The following is a 21605-nucleotide window of genomic DNA, read 5'->3' as shown; positions in this document are numbered from 1 at the left end:
TGAGCAACGGGCTCGTGCCTTTATTGGGGTCATTATTTCCCCCTGTTGTTGCCCATGGCCAAAGGTTTCAGTGCAACGAAGAGAGTCCTCGGCAGCGGTGAGATACGCAGGGCGGGGCATACAACAGGGAGCTTAACGAGGCGCAAGGGGTCCGCCAGCTTCGCTTGCGCAGCTAGGGCATCATGGCCCATCAACGGGGGAGGAGTCCTGAAACCAGAAATTAAGGTAGGAGCAAACGGACAGACCACAACTGGGATCGCAATGTTTAGCATGGTTTTGGCCACCACTGGCGTAGAAGACCATGTCCAAGGTGAGTTCAGGCGATGAATAGTACATTCGTTAACATAAATGGAACAAGAAAAGAAAGCTGGAGTGGTGCGCTCACGAAACGAAAGCGGGAATACCTGGCTATACATTGATACGGCCACAGATTGAATTCTGTAGTTTACTGCATAAAGTATTTTACAGTGGTTCCATATTATATATGCCTGAACTTCTTTTTCTATTACATCTTTTTGAGGTGGTGCCAACCCCTACAAGACTGTCGTCTTGTTTAGTTTAGCCACTAATTCGTGCAGCCAGTAATAAAAATAGGACGAATGACGATCTCGAGAATACAATTAACCTCATGTTTGTGTCTGCGCTCGAGCATCAACTAAGTCAACTGTGACATCATGCATTCCGAGTACCACAGTGAAAGCTATACATGTTGTGGAAATTCGTCACATGAAATTGCTTTGTTTGGAGCACGGATTCCTCATTTCAGTGCATTGCGGTGTCGCTTTACCACGCGATCACCCTAGAAGAAGAACAGCCGTGGCTGTTTGTTGACCCATCGCTGTATCTTTATGCCCAGGAACGAGCACGAGTCATTGAATGTGTTCTTGGTGCTGTTGTTGGTGTCACTTCTGCCCAACGCATCCAACTCCGAGCCACTGTTCGACTGGCGCCATGTACCCGAACGGATCTCTTGGCGCACAGTTTTAACCATCGGGGGAGGCTTTGCGCTTACCGGAGTAATCGAGGTGCGATGCCAACTTTTGGGGACATATTCAAATGCTCCGAAAATCTGACGCCACGTGGCTTCTAACGTTTAAGTCTGATTGCCCACCTTCCTTCTCGCCGCACTTGGCGAGGCCCGACGACACGTCAGGCCGCTTCTTTAACGTGCCCCAATGGCCCCCTTCTTTCCGATGAAGCATCTCCAATTATGAAGAAAAAGAAAACGGAAGGGTGGGGACCCACACAGAAGGCCCAGGAAACAAACTTTTTCTTTGCTCCCTTCTTACCAACAGACGAGAGCACGCGGACCGACCACACGAGTGTGCGTCTTCGGTCTTACCACTAGAGATATGCGTCTTACCACTAGAGATATACTCATTCAAACAGCGGCGTACGGACCACGTTCCTCGTGCCGTAAAATACTTCCCCTGTTACCACATTCGAATTTGGCTAAATGTGTCCATGCGAGGTGTTGCAGCTGTAAATATGAATTGGAAGTATGCGTTAACCACAGTTACCGCGCTTCTCCATGAGTTTATGTAACGTAGTAAATATTCATCATCGTCATCATCAGCCTGTCTACACCCACCACAGGGCAAATGCGCCTCCCGTCGACCTCCAATTTTCGCGGTCTTTTGCTAACTGCGACCAATTTATCCACGAACACGTCTTGATCTCATCTGACCATCAGTGAGCGGTATACAGTAAAATTGTTCTTCAAAGACAAAACGCGAGAACTCCCTGTTTTATATCAATGTAAACCTTCGGGATACACCTAAATCACCGCTCTTAAATAACTGTGCGCTCGACTCGACGATATGAAGCTAGTCAGGCAACACTTATAACTGGCATGGACTCTTACGAAGCACTGCCACGAATCTATCTAGTCTATTTGAAGACTAAGCGTTATCTAACTCACAACAATTACCTTACAAGTGCAAAACATGGAAAGAATATCTCCTGTGATTGTATCTGAAAGATCGAAATGCTCACTGCATATGTAAGGGAAGTATTTAACCAAAAATCGCCTGTGTCCTTATGCTGTTAGTTCCTGCATGCACCAGCTGGTGTGTTTTTTAGAAGGAAAGCACGTAAATGTGGAAGAGGCTTAACTGAGAGAGACCATGGAACCATGAGGAGTATCGCCTTTGCAGAGCACACCATGCGGCTTATTCGAAAGGGTCGGTGCAAATACGAAAATCTGACTCCTTCTTGCGCTCTAGTGAACAGGACTGTAATGCAACGGTCCAGTTTCTCTCTACGCACCGGTCCACCATTTGTGCTCGTTAGCTTCTCTCTTCCTTGTCTGCTTTTTTGCCTCAAATGAGCCGTATATCACCGACATCAACTAGTCCAACCCCACACCATAGCGGGGCATACATTATGTACAAAAAATCTCTACCCAACCTTTCGTGAAACCGCAGGCTTTCTTGTTCTCGTAGTAGTGAACCATGCAAAAAAGCCCGTTTCTAGACAGCATAAGCGCTTACATTTTAATATTTAAGTAAGTGGGATTGAACCTCTGTAAACAATACAAGGAAGACTCGCCGTTAAGGAGGACCCACAGTAAGCCGGTTTGCTATTTTCGATTGTACTAGATCGTACCCCCTTTCTGCGCGGATTTGTAATTGGATTTCACTTTAGTCTGAAAAGCGGGGCTTGAACTTTGATGCATCTTTCTGAGGACGTGCTACCGCCATGGCCCAGCTGTCTAACATACACGCACAATTTCTCAAGCACTTGTCGGATGCCGCATTACCTACCGATTGTGGTTATAACATCGTAATTTGCCGCTTGCTGTTCAATATATATGCTCTATTGGTAAATAGGCGCTCGCGTTCCCGCACCTATGTGCATGTGTTGAGGGCGCTTATAGGGAAACAAAAACATTTCCACAAAATTTAGGCTAACAGAAAGCCCCCCTAGGGCATGCTATTTTCCAAAGTTTGCTACCTGAAATTTTGTCTTGTATTTTTCTTTGTTTCATTTATATATACTGGAGACCACAGTTGTAGTCCTTGCAGGATGAGCACTTGAATATAACAAAACCATAAAAAAGACCAAAAGGGACAAAAAGGGAAACAACGGACATTGCATAAAATTACAAATACCAAGACACAAACTTAGAAGAAGAACAGGGCTGTACAGCGTCTAACGAGTACGGCTGAGTAAAGAACTTGCACTCACTCACGCTACTTGGGAAAAATGAGAACTTGTAGGTATCAATCTTCGAATGGTGTCGTATTAGCGATTTTCAAGGGTGATTTGTAGCTCTTGGATCACACTTCGCTGCTTGTGCCTCTGTTGCATTCGTTTGATTTTCCGCTTTAGATGGATGATACTGCGTGTGATTCAAGGTATGCGTTTGTTTGTTTTGCACCTTTCTTGTGAACAAAGGTGTTGATACACGTATCGTCATATTAATAAAAAACGATCCCAATGAGCGCACACGTCGTTAACAACATCGTTGAAATCAACAGAGGCTGCTTTATTATGTTTATTCACGGAAACATGTTTTGCTCTGGATTAAGCTTTTTTAGAGCAAACAAATTTCACAATAGCAATAGAAATGCTGACAAGGCTAAGATCAGGTAGCCCTTAACTTCCAATACAGTATGGCAAGAAAATTCGCGATTTACAAAGGGCAAGTAAAAAAAAACAGAGCTGGACTGTCCTATTACACGGGTAGGTTGCTCCACTAGTTGATTTAGGTCGCGTGTGAGCATGGTATTGAAAACAGTGTTCTCTTTTTCGCTAGGATGGTTACGAGTTTGCAAGATTTCCCAATCGACGCTGGCCAAATTGAAAAGACCTCTCGAAAATGTGTTTTTTGATAGCAAAAGTACTCGCATACATTTATTTTATAGTGCCAGGTCCATGCTGCCTCATCGTTGTGGGCAGAAAAATGGCTTACATTTACGACACTTCTTAATGCTAAATTTGGGCGCAGCGCGAGCTGCAATATTCTCAATTACTCAGCATAACTACTGCTTCACAGGAAGAGGTAGCGTCATCAGCGAACGCACGACGCGGCACGCGCTCCCATGCCGTTATCTCGTAGCGCGTCGTTGCCAACGAGCATGTCTCGTGTGGCCACTGCATGCCGCCCTGCCCCTCAAACTTTTGCCATATTTTCGTCCTCCGCTTTCTTCAACGCTCTATCTCGTCTATCTTTGGTGTCCCCTTGGTGTCGTCTTTGGCGTTCGTTCAGCCACAACAAGGCTGAGGGCGACGCGAAACCACATGAGCGGGGGCTTAACAGCCGCACTCTATAACGCTTACACCTGCTCCACCCTTTCCCTTCAAGTGTTGTAATGTCAGAAAAGTACTATGGGAATGTGTATGATGTGCGAGACCTCTGTTCCCACTTTTCGCATTTTTCTGTGTTAATTCGCATTTTTCTGTGTCGCATCTTTCTGTCGCATTTCTCTTTTGTGTTGGCTTCACAAATACGACCATAGTGATGACCCATCACCACTCCCCCTCGAAGCCCCTTCACGCGTCTCGTCACGTTTACACAATCAATTCAGCTTCAGGCGTATCTATGGGGAAACACTTGCATTCCATTCATCGGCTCTACCTCGTGCCATATCTTATTGGAATGAACTTCCGGACGCTATAGCTTCTTCAACGAACCATGACAGATTTCCTGAACAAATAGATGCGCATTTTTCCTAATGTTTTTACTTCACATTTGTGCTTCCCACATACTCGATAAGCATGCTTTTTATCTCTGTTTAGACATTCCCTGAATTTTTATTTTGATTTGAGTGTTTATGAATCCTCGAGGGTACCTTTTCATTTAAAATGTATAATGATGTCAGGTTAATCTTGTTTATATTTACCTTTTCCAGTGTGTTGGCTGTATGCCCCAAGTTCCTCTTATTTGTATGCCCCCTTACCCTATGCTCCACCTGGAGCCTGTAAGGTTTTCATAAATAAATAAATAAATAAGCAACTATCACTGCAACAGGTGTAATTGTATTCGCAACACTCCAATCAGTGGATAAAGGGCGTTCTTTTTGTCACTTTTGTGTCCCTTCAACGATTTTATTCGCGATTGTATGTTTCAGCTAGCGCACTGGTTGTTAGAGCCAGCATCTTAATCTTCATGTTGAGTTTCTTTACTTGCCGTGATGCTCCACTTACGCAGTGCTCTCTGCTAACGTTTATGGTAATCATCATTGAACTACAGCAATACTATAATTCCGCAACACAAGGATTCCGGGACGAAAAAGCCCCTTTTGTGTAGATGTACAGGTGGAGACACTGGAAAACGACTATGGAAAACGACTGCTCGAGGATACTTCTCAGAAGTATCCTCGAGCAGAAAAAAACGGATCTCCGAGATCCTGACGAATAAAGAACTTGAGAATCGCCTGAGAAACACGCCACCTTCGTGTAAGCATTCGCTCGGGGTGATTACCCCAATTTTGTCATTGGGGATATTTTTCACTAAGAAACATTCTTTGTTGCAATCCCACCCAGCACACATTGGTTCAGGATCTATTGTCGTTTGCTTTGCGCTACCGCGCCTTTTCTCGATCCTTTCATAAGATAGCCCTAATGCTGGAATAGTAAGTTCTCATTTGCCCTAAGCTGATGTATAGCAAAGGCGCATCAGGTCTTACTGCTTCCACCTCCCCGCTAGCAAGTCTCGGTGTGGCCGTCGCTGCGGGTCAAACAGAGACGACTGGTTCATAAAAAAGGGAATTCGACCAGGTACATTTTCGCAGAACACGCTTACTCTATCTCTCTATCTCTCTGAGTGTGTTTCATCATCAGTGCATTTATTCGCTGACGATTGTGTCATTTTTAGGAAGATTCATAACGATAATGACATATGCACACTTCAGTCCGACATCAATTCCATATCCCATTGGTGCAGTACATGGCAAATGACATTAAATACTAATAAATGCAAATCAATGCGAATTTCCCGTATCGCTACTAACCCGCACCCGTACTTACTTAATGGGAAAATCCTCGAAGCGGTTACTTCATATAAATACTTGGGCGTTCATATCACTGCTGACCTATCTTGGAATCTTCATATTGACTATATCACTAATAAAGCCAATCGAATGCTTGGCTATGTAAGACGAAATTTTCATTCCGCTCCTTCTTCTGTTAAACTGCTCCTTTTCCAATCCCTTGTCCGTTCACAACTTGACTATGCTTCATCTATATGGGACCCATCTACTGAAGTACTGATTAACCAGCTAGAAATGATTCAGAATAACGCCGCACGATTTACTCTTTCTAACTACCAGCGAGCAGCCAGTGTCTCCAGAATGAAAACTAACTTGAATCTCCCATCTCTGACGTCACGACGAAAAATTGCACGTTTGTGCTTATTCCATAAAATATATTCACACGGCATGCTTCACAACGCACTACTTAGTCCCCCTTCATTCGTATCTTCTCATTTAGACCATGCTTACAAAGTTGGTATTCCTACTTGCAACACTAAAACCTTTTCTCACTCTTTCATTCCACGTACCTCTAGGGACTGGAATCATCTTCCTTCTGATGTCGCTACGATAAGCAACCCAGACTTGTTTCATTCCGCTGTGTGCAACATCATCACCTAGATTTGTCTATTGTCTGTAGCGATACAATGGTTCCTGCCAATACCACTTGTTTTGCTGTTTTGCTTCTATTGTTTTTATTTTTTTATTAGTCTTGCCAGGAACGCCAGAACTGACACGAAATTGCAACTGACCTCCTGTATTACTCCTTACAACATGTATACCTTAGCTACGTTTCTCACGTTGTAAAAGAATGATTACAACCTTATTTACTGTTTTACGTTTGTTTTAGATGTGATATGTACTCGCAATGTGTTCGTTGTACTGCATTTTTCTTATTTCTTGTTATGTAATCACCCACTCCCCTCTTCAATGCAATTGCCTTGAGGGTATTCCAAATAAATAAATAAATAAATAAATATATCTTTCTCTTTGTATGTAGCAAAGCTCGCAAGCGCTGTACGATGCTGTATCGGGTGGTCCATTCTGCGCAGACCGCAGGTGACTGCTAACAGAGTGATCTTTGTTAAACGGGATGTGTTGATTAGACGCTCGTAATGATCTCTAGATAATTACAAGGCGTGACCAGCACATACAAAAAACTGGGACATTGTGGTATAGATTCTGCTGGTCGCGGTGTGGTGTTGATGGTGTGGCGTAAAACGTGTGGTGTAGATGCTGTTGGTCACGGGAATGCAACCTTCGCATCGACATGCCGCCTATAGGATTGCTACATATCTGAGGTGCAGCAGAGTCTGGGACAAAGAAATATTCGTAAAGATTACTATTATAGCAAAGCATTGCGAATCCCACTAGCCGCCGTGTGGCACATTCAGCGCAGTCATCGAGCCACCGCTGTGGTCCTAACTGAAACGTGTTAGCACCTAGCGCCAAAACAGAGAAATCAAGAAAAACGTTATTTTCCATCTGCCGCCGAAATGATTTATTTTATACAAAACGTGAGAGCTTGGGTGAATTGGTACTTCATTCACTTAATGCTCACAGCGCGAACAATCACACGAAGTACCAAGAGAGTGGCTACACGGACAGGGCTAGCCACTCTCTTCGTACTTCATTTAATTGTTCACCTCTGTAAGCATTACTTCAACGGAGTACCAACTCACCCACCTCTTGTCAGTGTAGCCACTCTCTTCGTCGGTAGTTTATTTGTTCGCGGTGTAAGAATTATTTTATTTTATCCAGTTTGTCCTCATTCATTCGTCTGCAACGAAATGGCTTTGGAGCAAGCTTCCATTCTTAAGGGACTCTCAAATCGCACATCACCTTCCCTTCACAAAAGTGAGCAGCCCTCTCCAACAGCCCTCTTGCAGATGTATTTGTTATTTATTTATTTAGCAATACTGCTAACCCCAACGTGGGGCCATAGCAGAGTGGGTATACATGGTACAACAACAAAATCAAGAGTACAATACTGAAGTCAGAACACAGAACAATTCACTTCAAACAACGTAGAAACGGTTTCACATGCAAAAAAAGCAAGCATAGCTAGTCAGATATCAATTTTTCAAATTCCTCAATACTGGTTTTTTCAGTAATTTTACTGCCAACCTCATTCCATTCTTTGGCAGTGCGCGGGAGAAAGGAATACTTGAAAACATTATTTTTGGGCTGAAAAGGAACAACAGTGTGTTTGTGACGTTGTCCGGTAGAGTAACCGGAAGAGAAGTTTAAGTATTCACCTGTGGTGCCATTGTTCGACCATTAACTATCTTAAAGAAGAACAACAAATGGGCACTTCTATTCCTATCTGAAGTTAGTTCCAATCCCGCTTTGGCAACTAATTCAGGGACTGACGTTGGGCCGTATTTATTGAAAATAAAGCGCACGCCTTGTTTTGAATTCTATCTAGTTTATGGATATTGAAATTGGTGTAAGGGTCCCAGATAACGTTGCCGTAGTCAAGAATGGGTTGGATAAGAGATTTGTGTTCCAGAATGTTTAGTGTCGCATGACGAATATCGAAGAGAACGTCTCAAAAAATGTAATTTCATAATTGCATTATTAGATATGTAGTTAATATGCCGATCCCAGTAGAGGTTGCTAGATATATGCAAGCCTAGATACTTGTACTCAGTTTCTCGATTTAGGATATTTCCATCAGCTGTGTAATTATAAACAAGGAGACACTTCTTATTTGTTATCGACATAGCCACACTTTTCTGAGAGTTGACACAAATTTGCCAAGAACTACACCACTTCATGGGTTTCTCAATTTCTGGGTTAAGCTTTACTTGGTCTTCAACTGTGTGAATAAGGGAAATAAGGCGCAGTCATCAGCATATAATCGTATTTTAACACTGCAATCATCAACAATATCATTAATGAACAGGAAAAATAACAACCGGCCGAGCGCAAAGCCTTGGGGAACCCCTGAGCCTAGAGGTAACATGTTTGAGGGAGTGTCTTTAAAAACAACGCATTGCTGCCGGAATGTCAGATACGATGTAATCCAGTTACACAGTTGCCGGTTTTTCAATAACGTGTTCAGGTTAATCAGCAATTTAGAATTTGAAATCTTGTCAAATGCCTTGGCAAAATCTAAAAAAAACAACGTCTATCTGTTTTCTCTTATTAATAGCTGCAGCAAAGTCATGTGTCATTTCAACCAGTTGAGTTACAGTAGGGTTGCAGTGGAGTTACAGTTGAGTTACAGTTGAGTTACAATCCATGTTGCACTGGTGTTAATATTGAGTAATTTTCCAAGAAGAGCGTAACATGCTTATTCCTAATGCATTCTTTAAGTGAGTGGTCAACTAAATTCTTGTTAAATATTTACAGTACATCCCTTTCGACGGGTACCTTGCCTGATGACTGAAGAGTTTTCAAGATAAAACCACTGTTTAAAAATGGCGATAAGCAGCTTATTTCAAACTATCGGCCTATAGCTTTAACTTGTGCGTGTTGTAAAATCCCCGAACATCTTATTCATGATGATGATGATGATGAAGTGGTTGTTGGGGGGGGGAGGGGGGACAGAGGCCGGTAACTGTCTGGCGTTACGCCGACACCTCAACCGGCCGATTATACATGCTTATGAATTATAGACAAGCTTGCTGCACAATGGGTACGGCGATGTCCCCAAGCAGCTGGGGTGGCTGCGGCGTTTCCATCGGGCAGAAATCCATCTCGACGACTACAGCAAAACCGGTGTTGGAAGCACTTCGTTTCGCAGGTGCGGCTTCGGTGTGAGCGAAGTCTCAAGCTTTCGTTTTTTTCGGCAACTGCTTCGTGAAATACGAGGAAGCATCAGGCGTCCTCCGTAAGCGCTGGACGTTCACGGGCAAATTGCACAGTTTCCCCTTTGATTATGTGCGTAAACATTTTCCGGATAAATGGTTCATCGAAGTGACGTGAACAGGCGACACAGGTGTTATCCAAATCTTCGTCCTCCCGATTGATATTTCTTGCCCATTTCTTCAAGCTAGCAGGGTCGGTTGGAGCACGGAACAATGACGACTTGTATCCATCTTTACAAAGCGGCACGAAACACGTTCTTGCCTTTTTAGATGACATTATGGCGCACACAACGGTTCAAAACGCTGCCTCACATCGTGTCTTCGCGCACAGGGAAGAAACAAGGAGAACACCAACAACGAACGCGATACCCACACTGCAGGAAGATACACGTTTACGCGCCCTCGACTGCTGCACCAGCCGCCGCTGACAACGCGCCGCCGACACCCAGCGCCACCACGTGGCCGCCGTTCCACTCATCCAAATTTCTTTCAGCAGCGCCGGGGTAAGAGACTCCCGCTCCGGACACTAGGAAAACCTTTCTAGCATCTATAATTCAAGTACGCCTCGTATTCGGCGTACACAGAGTCATGCTCTGCATGGTTGGCAATGCGTCGGAAGACGAGGAATGTGATGGTGGCAATGGCAGTGCCAGTGGTGCCCGTGCGACTGTGCTGCATCATCGTGCCTTACAGCCAGGCGTCAACCGAGATGGCGAGGCCTATGCTTCGCGGCATCATTAGTATATGAGCACAGTCAGTGATCCTTCCACGCACTAAATACATCCGTGTTTGACAAATTATTAGTCCTTGAAAACTATAAAACTCTTTAGTACCACACGCTAGCCAAACGTTTCATTGTCCAGGGGTTACCGACACGTGGCATACCAGCAGAGGGAACGCGGTGAAAATAAATTGTAACACAAGCCACGACGGAAAGGGTAGTCCAAGAGCATCACGGGTGGCGATGACTTATGCAGCAGGGGTGGCAGAAGACTGTAGTCTTTCGACGACATTCGCTGGCAAGAAAGCAGATACGCGGCCACTTTTTATCTTTTGTACTCTGGATGGGATCACGCTGGCAATTCTGTTACTGGCAGTGGGGCACCGAATGCAATTACAACATATAAGGTTGTGCCCACGTACCGCTCCCGCGGTTCCGGCCGCGGAGCGACTGGCAGAAAACCATCAGCGAGCGCCTTAGTTCGTGCGTCTATCACGGTATCTCCGCTAAGATACCGTGCCGTCATCGCCACGGAGATCGCTAGTTGAAAGTTTCCGGTTACGTCTCGCATCTCCTGATGCACTGGTCCGTGCGCACCATTTAGAAAATGAGAAACTACGCCGACTATTATAAAAGATAATGAACACATAAAATATAATGCAGATATGACATATAAAATACATTGCAGTGGTCAAACCATCGTTTACGCCCATGCGTTCTATCAGCCAGTTTTTGTATCGCGCGGGCATGCTGCTAAAACGAAGTTTTTTTATGAATCCGATAGCTGCTTTACCAAACGTCTTGTTTTTTATGATGCGGGCAGCCACTAACACAATAAAAAAAGATCCACATCTTTAAAATACCATGGTTAGCAGAACGGAGGTCGGAAACGCATTTTGTGGTACTACACTATCTGCTATGAAAAACAGGTGCTTTCCCAAAAAGAATCACTCAATTCAATTTGAAGCGCATATGTTAACTGTTGGGAGCCACAGTTTTGAACTGAAGCCATTGCTACTCCTTGCATCATTAAAAGAATAAACGCGGGTTCGCGTGCACAAATGGACGCATATTATGTGAGCACTGCTAAATAGGTCCTTTTCTGAGGTCCTTTCCTTTTCGCAGTATAGTTTGACAACACTCGATAAGACGCCAAAGGGATCGAATAACGATCCTGCTTGAAAATCAGCCCAGGGAATACTACCAACAAAGCGAAGGGCTGAAGCAGGAATAGAGTGGCCAGAGAACATACAAAAATATTTGCAACAATAATACTTAGAAAGCCGTCCTCGAGCTATGGAAAAATGACACGAAGAACAGCTCCGATAAGTTTTGTCTCGGAGAATTCACGGGGCAATTTGTATTTGCACGATGTCAAATTTTCCACCAGTCTTTTAAAAGAGAGTGAGAGATACGCTTGGCTTACTATGTGCAGGGCATTCTCACCAAGGTGCACCCTTTGTACTACGCACTCGCTGTCGCCATGGCTTCGTGCACGCCCGCCGTCTTGCCGACGGCCGCTCCCAGTATCGCCATCGTCACCTCGGCTATGGACGTCGACATAGGGGACACAGTGAGCCCTTCTTTGAGGACCCTTTTCAAACAAAGACTAAGCCGCGTCGGGGACTGCCGCGATGGCCGTGACCTTGGGATAATACGTTCCTCACGATCCCGCCAGAAGTTCCGAACCATGTACACTGGCTGTAAGACTGAATTTATAGTGGCGAAATTCGCCTCCCGAATATCGAGTAATGCGTGAAAACGATTCAATGTTGTTATATCAAACGTTATAATTCGAAATTACACAAACGTTCACAGCGACAAGGTTCGATAGATGCTTCCAGACGAAGCTACCTGTATTGGACCCAGGGGGCATGTGGAGACGTCATTTGAGTTTTAACATAGTGAGCACGTTGATTTTTAGCCGCAGAGCTGTTTAAGATCTTGCTTGCACCATCCACGAACAGAAATACTGAGCGCACATTAGCGTGCGTGTCGTGAGGAGAGCCCGGCGTATTCCAGGCTTGCGCGTTGGCTTGCACCACGGCAAGGGCTCGCAAACAGCAAAGACAAAATACCGAACGAAGGAACTACCGAGCGCCCTTGAGCATGCTTCTCGTGAGGAGCACTGGGCGTCCTCGAAACTTTTGCGCGGGCTTGCGCTGCGTGAGAGGCTCTCAAAAAGAAAAAAAAACAATACCGAGCGCAAGCGGGCATTCGCCATATGACGAGGGCCCGGCATCGTCCAACTTCACATTCGAGAACACCCTGTCCAGCGTTTGTTGCGTGATCTCTCGCCTGCTCTTCTGTTCGCCAGTTCATACCGAGTTCGCGAATCCTGTTACCGGTGGTTCCAGAGCGTGCTAACGCGGGGCCCTTTGTGAGTGATGTGAAAACCTGCAGACAAAACGGTCCGGGTCGGCCAGTCGTGGGCACCTTTCAGCTGGAAGTTCGGAAATGCATGTCAGCTGCAACACACGGGTCTCCGCCACCAGCTCTCGTTTTTCTCCAGCCTTGAATCACTGGAGGAAGCTGCGCGAATTTCTTAAGTATTTCACCGAGCCTGTTAGAGGCACTTTTTTGCTTTTATACACAAAATTCCGCGTGATATATTGCCTTCCGGTTGCCTTGCCTTAGTGTGTTCGTGGTGTAGGTAATTTAGCAGTAATGTCGTATTTCAAGAAACAGTAAGCACCGCAAGTTATGTTTACGTAAGTTACAGAAGTTATACAGCATACGTTAGCAGAAATGAGAAAATAATATTTAGTCTATCTTTTTACGTGCAGAGCAAAGAGTGGTTAAGAAATCTAATTGATATATTTTTGCCTCTTCTTTCACATAGAGCAGGTCTGTAGGCTTCGTTTCTTGCTATTGTGTCAGAGGAAAATACGCTGTCATATGTTAATTTAAAGGAGCCATGAAGAGAAAACATAAGTTTGGTTCATTCAAAAGATTGTCTCGTTAGAATCATACTGACACCACTTTTAACGTAAACTTCGCTCAAATAAGCTACATAATTAGGAAAAACGGGAATGGTCATGCGACCCACCAGCTCATTTCCCGTAACAGAACCTGTGATGTCACATGGGCTAAGCTCTGCGATTGGCGGAGGCTGGCAGAAGCAGACGCAAATTAGGTAGAGCTTACAAACTAGACGAACGAGCGATTTGCGCTTAAATTTAGGGCACATTCTTTACAAAGAAATAAGAATGATGGGATAAGCAGTGGAAGTTACGAACGCACATGTAAACATAGAAGTACTGATGCGTTCTGCTGTTCGTACTGCGCACAGCATGCTTGGTTTAGCTGCACAGCACTACGGGGCTTGGGGTTGTCTCAGACGACACTGGCCGATTGACGCAAGCAACGGTGTCTTACGTGACCCCATTTGTCGAGCGAGCACTGTTTCAGGGAACGAATATTTTCTCCCAGAACAAAAACAAGCCAGGTTTAAATTCGGGCAAAAACAAACCAAACGCTTGCCACTGTATGGTGGCGCCATCTAGGTTACGGAACGTAAAGAAACGCGGGAACAAACCAACACCGCTGTACAGGGTGGAGACAACCTTTGAACGGTCCCGTGCCGCCGCAATTGGGCCAACGGACTCAACGCGTTATTCTTTTCGTTTCCCACGAGACCTAGCAACGCGAAACAGACAATATGATTCAAACTTCTTCAGTAAACCGCGTTGCGGCGATACTTTTAGCGCGGTTTTGACACAATGACTTGCTTCGGCGGCGAGCGAGCAACTGAAAATGGCGGCGCCAGCGTATACGTGTCTCTACCCTGTACGGCGGATGCGTGAATGAAGGTACTCTAGGCTGCAGAGCGGTCGGTTCCTGTGATGTCATTTGGGACCACGAAAACGCACGATCGAGCGGGAAAAATCAATATTTTAACCCAAATTGTTTAATTTCTCAGTGAATAAAGCACCGTTTGTATCCGGACAAGCGCTGGGCGCACTATAAAACACGAAATCTTTCGAATAAAACCAACTTGCATTTTCTCTTTATGGCTCCTTTAAAGGCCACTCTGTCGGGTGAAGGCTAGTTCTATACTACAGTATAAAGCTGTGTTAATCCTAACAAACAAGTATTTGCCATGCGGGTAATATTCCACGTATTTCAATTGCCTATTTTTCAGTGTGGTTCAAACGTAAAGGAACCTATCAGCTTTTTAATCAGCACAATTTTGCAAACTACTAACATTATAGGGCATCATTTCAGAAGTAAACAAACAACTCCAGCTACGCCCTTTCGCATTTGTCGCAATATTTGAGGTAGAACTGTTTTTTTAAGTATTTCAAAGAGTTCCCCGGCATTCTCATAGACGGACGACGCCATTTGAAGCAAAATACGGAAAATATAGATATTATCCAAGTGTACCTTCGCACATGCTCCCAGTCGCAGACTTTCTTTCGCATGGCTAAATGCGGAAAAGGATGTCGAAAACAAAATGAAAATACTGGGCACTGCTATTAGCATCGTGGACGCGGACGCAAAAAAATATGCGCCCACTTCATCCTTGTGCTGACTCTGCTCTATGTTGCTGACATGCCCAACGAAGGTGAGGTGGCGCGTCAGGAAATTTTTACGAGGAAGATAAATTCTCATTGAGTATACTACCGACGAGGGCGAGCTCATCGCACTTTTGGAAAGTTGGTGCCAGTAGCCTGGCGTCTGTAAAAGTCCAACAACTACGCGAACCCAGTGACATAGTTATTGTTACCCTGGCCTCTATAAAAACAAGTGTTAAGCAAGGATTGACCCATCCCATGGGCCTGCCCTCAGCTCAAGCACTAGCTACCACTTCCTTGGAGCCGTGGGAGGCCGTGTTGCTCAGTTCAGACCCTGAAATTCCACTCCTACCGTCCAGATGTCCGAAGATGCCGCCAGGTCCCAAAGACTCCTGACCGTATTCTGTGGTGGGGACTACTGAATAGGTCTCCGCCTCCCTTCATCCCCCATTCCCGTGCCGGGAAAAATAAAGTTGACACTTACTCTCTGCTTTAATTCGCTGGCAAAGACGCACCCTCTGTTTTTTTTTGCTGGGTGGGCACGGTATTGCTGATGTTTGCTCCGCGCACGTCACCAGATTTTGCAACTGGTACAGTAGCTGCGCCCGTGCTAAAATGCAGCTTCAAACGCAAACTAAGTAGGTGGGCGCTTCAAGAAACAAGACACACGACAGAAAACGGATCGGACGGGCGCTATTTTAATTGATTCATTTTCAAGCCACATCTTCGCATATCTAGCACAAGAAACCGAGCATGCGCAGCTTGAGCCATTCAATGCGCAACTACCAAAAAACCATCCCAGCAAATATAGATAACACCAGCCTGTACGGTAGGTCGTACTAGACACAAATTCTAACTCAGAAGAAAAGCGAGCCACTGAAGTATTACTGATACAACCCTTGCCATAAAAAGCTTCGAGTATTTCACGCGCAGTTGCATCATGGCTTCTTCACAAAATCTTTTTCTCACTTATCTCTGCAACACAATTATTACAGCTCCCACATTGTACAGGCAAGTGCGCAGTCCCGTCACTTCTTAATGCCAATTCATGGGTCCGTGCTCGACCATTAAATCCTGGACACGTACCTAAGAATAATCTCAAAAAAGCCATAGATCACATGAAAGCGAAAATCAAGAAAAAAAAGAAAAGAAAAACGAAGTACGTTTACACAACGCTACCGAACTTTCTGAAAAACTCTCCCCGAAAGTTCTGGATTACCTTCAACCCAAAAACTCTCGCAAACTTCAACTCGCGAAAATCAAATCCAGGTAAACGCAGACTCACTAAATGAATACTTTAGGTCTGTATTCACTGTTGATAACGGTAATGTACCTGAAATGGAATATGTTTACCATAAGCAGATTGACCCACTTGCTGTAACCGATGACGGAATACTTAATGTGTTTCTTGATTTAGACAAAAAGGAAGCTACGGGCCCGGATGATATCCCTAATATATTTTTGGTAAGATTTGCCGAACTAATGGCTAAATATTTGTGCATCTTTTTCAAAAAGTCACCATCAACAGCTCGTATACCACGAGAATGGAAAATTGCTGAGGTTATCCCAGTGCATAACTCAGGAAATACAAGTGATTTCGCCAACTTTCGTCCCATATCTTTAACATGCACTGTATATAAAATACTAGGACACGTCATCCTCATTGTGATGATCTCAGTGTTCGGTGGTGGGAACCACGAGACGTGTACACGGGGTCAATGAGGACAGAGGCCACAACACGAAGGTGAAGCGTAGATGCAATGTATTGCAGAGAGCGGGAAAGCTGGGATGCGCAGAACGGGACAGAAAAAAAAGAACAAAATAGAGAAATAAAAGAATGAAACACAAAGGGTGAGGAAAGCGTAACGAAGTCCTTCCTGTCGCAGTTTCTTGGCGATTCGGGGGAAGGCGGACAAGCGTAAAGAAACCAGAACAGTCTCGCTCGTGCAGTCCGTTGTGACTCGGTCGCGAGTGGCTCGATGGTCCCATGCTAACCGGAACGGAAGGCAGAGCTGCCAGGCGCAGCGAAAACGGCAGGAGAGGGATCCCGGCGCTGTTGCCCGGTGCAGTAACGGATCCGGCTGGTGACCAGGAGGTACCTGGTGATGTCCCGGCGCGGTCGCACGGGCGCCGTCGATGGGTGTATTCGCAGCTGATGCAGGCGCACCCCGAACGCTCGTCCGCCCAAGAGTCCGGTCGTGTTCCATCCTCCTCTTCCTCCTTCTCTGGAGGCGCATACCCATTAGCGAGTGATTGGCCCCGTCTCCTTCCACTGTTTTCTTTTCTGCGCCTGTCTCCTTCCTCGACCTCATCACACTCATACACATTACGTCATTTCTTGAGAACGGGAGCGGTACCAGCACGCCTTTATGCGAGGTTTATCTACTTTCACGCAGCTAGTCGAAGTAACGCAGTATATATCACAGTGTCTTATTAATCACAAAAAAAATTGACCCAATCTTTTTAGACTTTTCGAAAGCCTTCCATTCAGTGTCTCATGTAAAACTGCTACGAAAGCTGGAAAATGTGCTTGGGAACACTGTCATTGTTAACTCAATTAAAGATTGCATAACTAATGGCATGCAGTACGTAGAATTCGACAATAAGACATCTGGAGTAACATCGGTATCATCACGAGTTTTTCAGGGCTGTTTTGATCCTACTCTCTTCCTTATTTTTATTAATTATTTCCCATCAATAGTACCAGTTAACATAAGAATATTTGTGACTGTGTGATTTACAGGGAAATTAACAAAATAGAAGATAGCTAACTCTACAAAACGCTTTGTCGAACGAATGCAACTGGTGCAAAGAAAATCAAATGCTGCTGAACTCCAAAAAGTGTTCGTTCCTGACTGTAAGCAGAGAAAGAAACATTTCCGACTTTCTTTACAATATCAGCAATAACCCCCTTGCTCGTGTAACGGATCATAAATACCAAGGAGTTACAATAACCCGCGATTACAGATGGGAATCGCACATGAAAAACACGTCTTCCGTCCTGAAACGCCCGTTTATGCCTCGACGCCGACTTCGACAGGCATGACCCCACGTAAAGCTATTGGCCTACACGACGTATGTCCGGTCCGTACTTGAATACGCCAATATTGTCTGGGCCCCTCTTACCAAATAATTATTCAATAAGATGGAAGGTATTCAAAGAAAAGCGGTTAGGTTTATATATAACCAATATAAGATGAGCAACTCTCCGATAGAGCTATTAAAACAAGCTGGCCTATTCACCGTCGATAATCGAGGCAAGGTAGCTAGATTAAATCTTTTGTTTGAACTCATTCGCGGCAACTTCAATTTAGAGGCCTCCAACTCTATTTCCATTGATCGAACAAGGTTAACTAGAAGAAAACAGCCCCAAAGGCGTTGATCCAGAATACCGATTCAACGTAGATTGTTATGCTTTCTTTCCATTAGCAATAAGGCAATAGAATTCCCTAGGCAACTCAATAACTGGTACCACAAGTTTAACAGTTTTTAATACTGGTAAAAAAACTTAACACCATGTGACTATAACTTGTTCTCACCGTCTGATTGTGTGCATCATCTTGCCATGCAAGCATACATTTTTTTAGAAGGTTTGTAATGAAGAGTATTGAGCAGTAATATCATACGCAGATGAACGCTGTAACCTGTATTTTCGAAGCCTGTGCGGTATGTTACTTTTGTAAAATGTATTCCTTCCTTGTTTAGATTTGTTGTATGTACAATGTTTCCTACTAAGTGTCCAGTAGACTATATGGCCATTGGCTTAAGGTCATTGGCCGCTGGCGGGCACGTAGAAATAAATATCGTGATGATGATGATAATGGCTTAAGGTCATTGGCTTTTGGTGGGAACGTAGAAATAAAGATGATGATAACGATGAAAATAATAAAGCGTACTATAGTCCACCGATTGTGTAATCCCACAATGCTCGAAAAACTCTCACATGCATTGTGTATATTCCCTTCCTGCGAGAATCTCGTAAGGGATTGGCAGTATGGTTAAATAGGTAAATAAATCCTTACTTCGACGTTTGAAATTAGGAACAATTGTGACAACTTGTAGGTTAAGGATTACGTCAACACCTTCTTGAGACATTAAGATTTTGCGGTAACGGAGAAACAGCACAGCTCTGTTTAAAATAATGGCTTGACTTAATTAAATGGCCATGAAGACAAAACACAAGTTTGGTTCATTCGAATGATTGCCTCGTTAGAATCATACTGCCACCACTTTTAACGCAAACTTCGCTGAAATGAGCTATTTAATTAGGCATAAAGGTATGGCCATGCGACCCACTAGCTCATTTCCCGCAACAGAACCTGTGACGTCAAGCCAGCCAGCTCTGTGATTGGCGGAGGCCGGCAAAATCAAACACAAATTAGGCAGAGCTTATACGCTTGCCGAACGATCTATTTGCGCTTAAATTTAGGGCACAGTCTTTTTAACAGTGGAAATTACAAAAGCACACGTAAACATGGAAGTACCGATGCGTACTGCTGTTGGTACTGCACCCATTCCGCTTGGTTTAGCTGCACAGGACTGTGGGGCTTTGGGGTTCTCTCAGACGACACTGGCCGATTGACGCAAGCATCGGTGTCTTACGTGACCATATTTGTCGAGCGAGCACTATGTTTCACGATACGATTATTGTCTCCCTAAAGAAAAACAAGCCAGGTCTAAACTGGTCAAAAATAAACCAAAGGCAGGAAATGGCTTGACGATGATGATGATTTCTATTGGTTTCCCTTTTGTAGCGGGGTGATGACATGTCATCTTCGGGGTGATGACATCGGGGTGATGATATGGCGCCACCTTGCCGCGGTAAGGTGGCGCCATCTAGTATCACTAACGGTAAACAGGGCCGCACAATTGGCTGCAGAGCGGTCGGTTCCTGTGATGTCATTGCAGAACACGAAAACACAAGATTTAACGGTAAAATCAGTCAAACTTAAATTGATTAATTTCTCAGTGAATAAAACATCGTTTCCATCCGAACAAGCGCTGGGGGCACTATTAAACATGAAATCTTTCGAATAAAACAAACTTGTATTTTGTCTGCATAGTTACTTTAAGCAAGATAGCAGAGAATCGGTGCGGAATTTCTTCTGAAGATATAACTTGTGGACGCCACCGGCTAAACGCACTCCGAACATCTTGCCATGAGAGTAAAAACAGTTCCAAAGACAAAATGCAGAGATGAAAGGTATGAAAAAGTGCAAAGTATATATCATTCAGTAATTTCTTTATGTATTTAGTGTCATAATATTTAGCTATTGTTAAAACAAGCTCGAGTGTATTTATAAAACGGGTCATACCTGTCTCTATGGTGCAGCTGTATCCAGGACTGGCCGTGAAGCTCGCCACCATTCTCCTCGTTCTGGCTTCTGTAAATATCGGTGGTGAAGCGCTGTTCTCGTGGAACGAACTGCCCGCATGGGTCCAGCAAGCCCACAGGGATCGACGCTCCAAGGGCTCGGCCTGCACCGCGCTGGCGAACCATACTTCATTGCCCGATATTTTCTCTATTTCGTCTGCTTATTCTGTGTACTAATACATCAAAATATGAACACGTTTTGTTCGCGTGCCGCTTACGAACTCAATTTACTTTTAGTGGGAATTCGCCTTCTGCGACAGGTTTTTTGCCAGTGAGAAATGGAATCATCCTTCTTGGACGTGATCAATATCATGGGAGGGGGCCAAGCTTTCGTACTTGCAGCTCCATACTCGCAAATAGCTTTTCTATTCTTCTGTTGGAGCACGACGTAATACTTGGAAGACCCGCCAGGAGGGCGTTATTTTGTTGCATGCTACAATTTGTTACAAGTAATTTTGTCCTACAAACGCTACCTCTACTAGCAGTTCGTAACTGCACATGGGACTACGCTGATGGCGCAGTATACCCCGACATCAATGTTTTACTGCCCCCTTGCTCTAAATGTATGACCGGTTTAGCTTTTTGCAGCTTCAACCCTTCAAGAATCCGACATGTAAGGCTTAGATCTCTTACAGCTTGTCAGTGTTATTCCCGTGTGGGGCTATTTGCCGCTAACATTTTGTTCGGCAGGCCACGTTCACGCTACATGTACTTCGTGTTACGACTAGTAGCCGACCTGTACAGGTGGCTCTAATTTTGGGGGGAAACGAATTCACGAAACCCGGCGTAATAAATTTCCGACCGTGCAATCTGTGAGTATTCCTTTATTTAGTCTCGATTTTGTATCTTGTCCTATCACAAGTTTCCTGCCTTTAACATTCTATTATTTCACCTCTCATACCTCGGTACCTATGCTCGAATCAAGACGGTGCATGTGTTGTTGTGCTATCATCACTCCAAGATTGGGGCGCAGACGTCATCTATAGTCTGTGACAGCTTACCTCTGCAGCAGCTTTTTCAACATCAAAAGGCTGTTGTGCTCATACGCACCCAATGGTGTCTCGCCTTTCTGTGACGTCAGTGACGCACGTTTGAAAGAACTACTTCTCGTATGGACGCGATCTCTTACCGTCCGCGGTCGCATCGTCGAGCGTTAGCGACCTGACCGAGATAAAAGCCCTGCACACGATTTGTGTTACGAAT

At 44.6% G+C, this 21605-nt stretch overlaps 1 protein-coding gene across 1 annotated transcript in view; it reads left to right on the top strand.

Moving 5' to 3' along the window:
• The window catches only part of LOC144144738 (solute carrier family 13 member 4-like), a 167202-nt gene extending 146046 nt beyond the window's left edge, over nt 1-21156 (top strand). Inside the window, exons 8-10 of the mRNA XM_077676279.1 lie at nt 864-1025; nt 11947-12084; nt 20361-21156. Of these exons, the coding sequence (XP_077532405.1) occupies nt 864-1025; nt 11947-12084; nt 20361-20579 (519 nt within the window). The 3' untranslated portion in view covers nt 20580-21156. The remainder of the gene's footprint in view (nt 1-863; nt 1026-11946; nt 12085-20360) is intronic.
• The last annotated feature ends 449 nt before the right edge of the window (nt 21157-21605 follow it).

Source organism: Haemaphysalis longicornis, unplaced genomic scaffold, assembly GCF_048455015.1.
Source record: "Haemaphysalis longicornis isolate Haplotype H1 unplaced genomic scaffold, Haemaphysalis longicornis Haplotype H1 scaffold_1, whole genome shotgun sequence".
NCBI lineage: Eukaryota > Metazoa > Arthropoda > Arachnida > Ixodida > Ixodidae > Haemaphysalis > Haemaphysalis longicornis.
The sequence above is the reverse complement of the archived record's forward strand: the minus strand, read 5'-3'. Positions and strand labels throughout refer to the sequence as shown.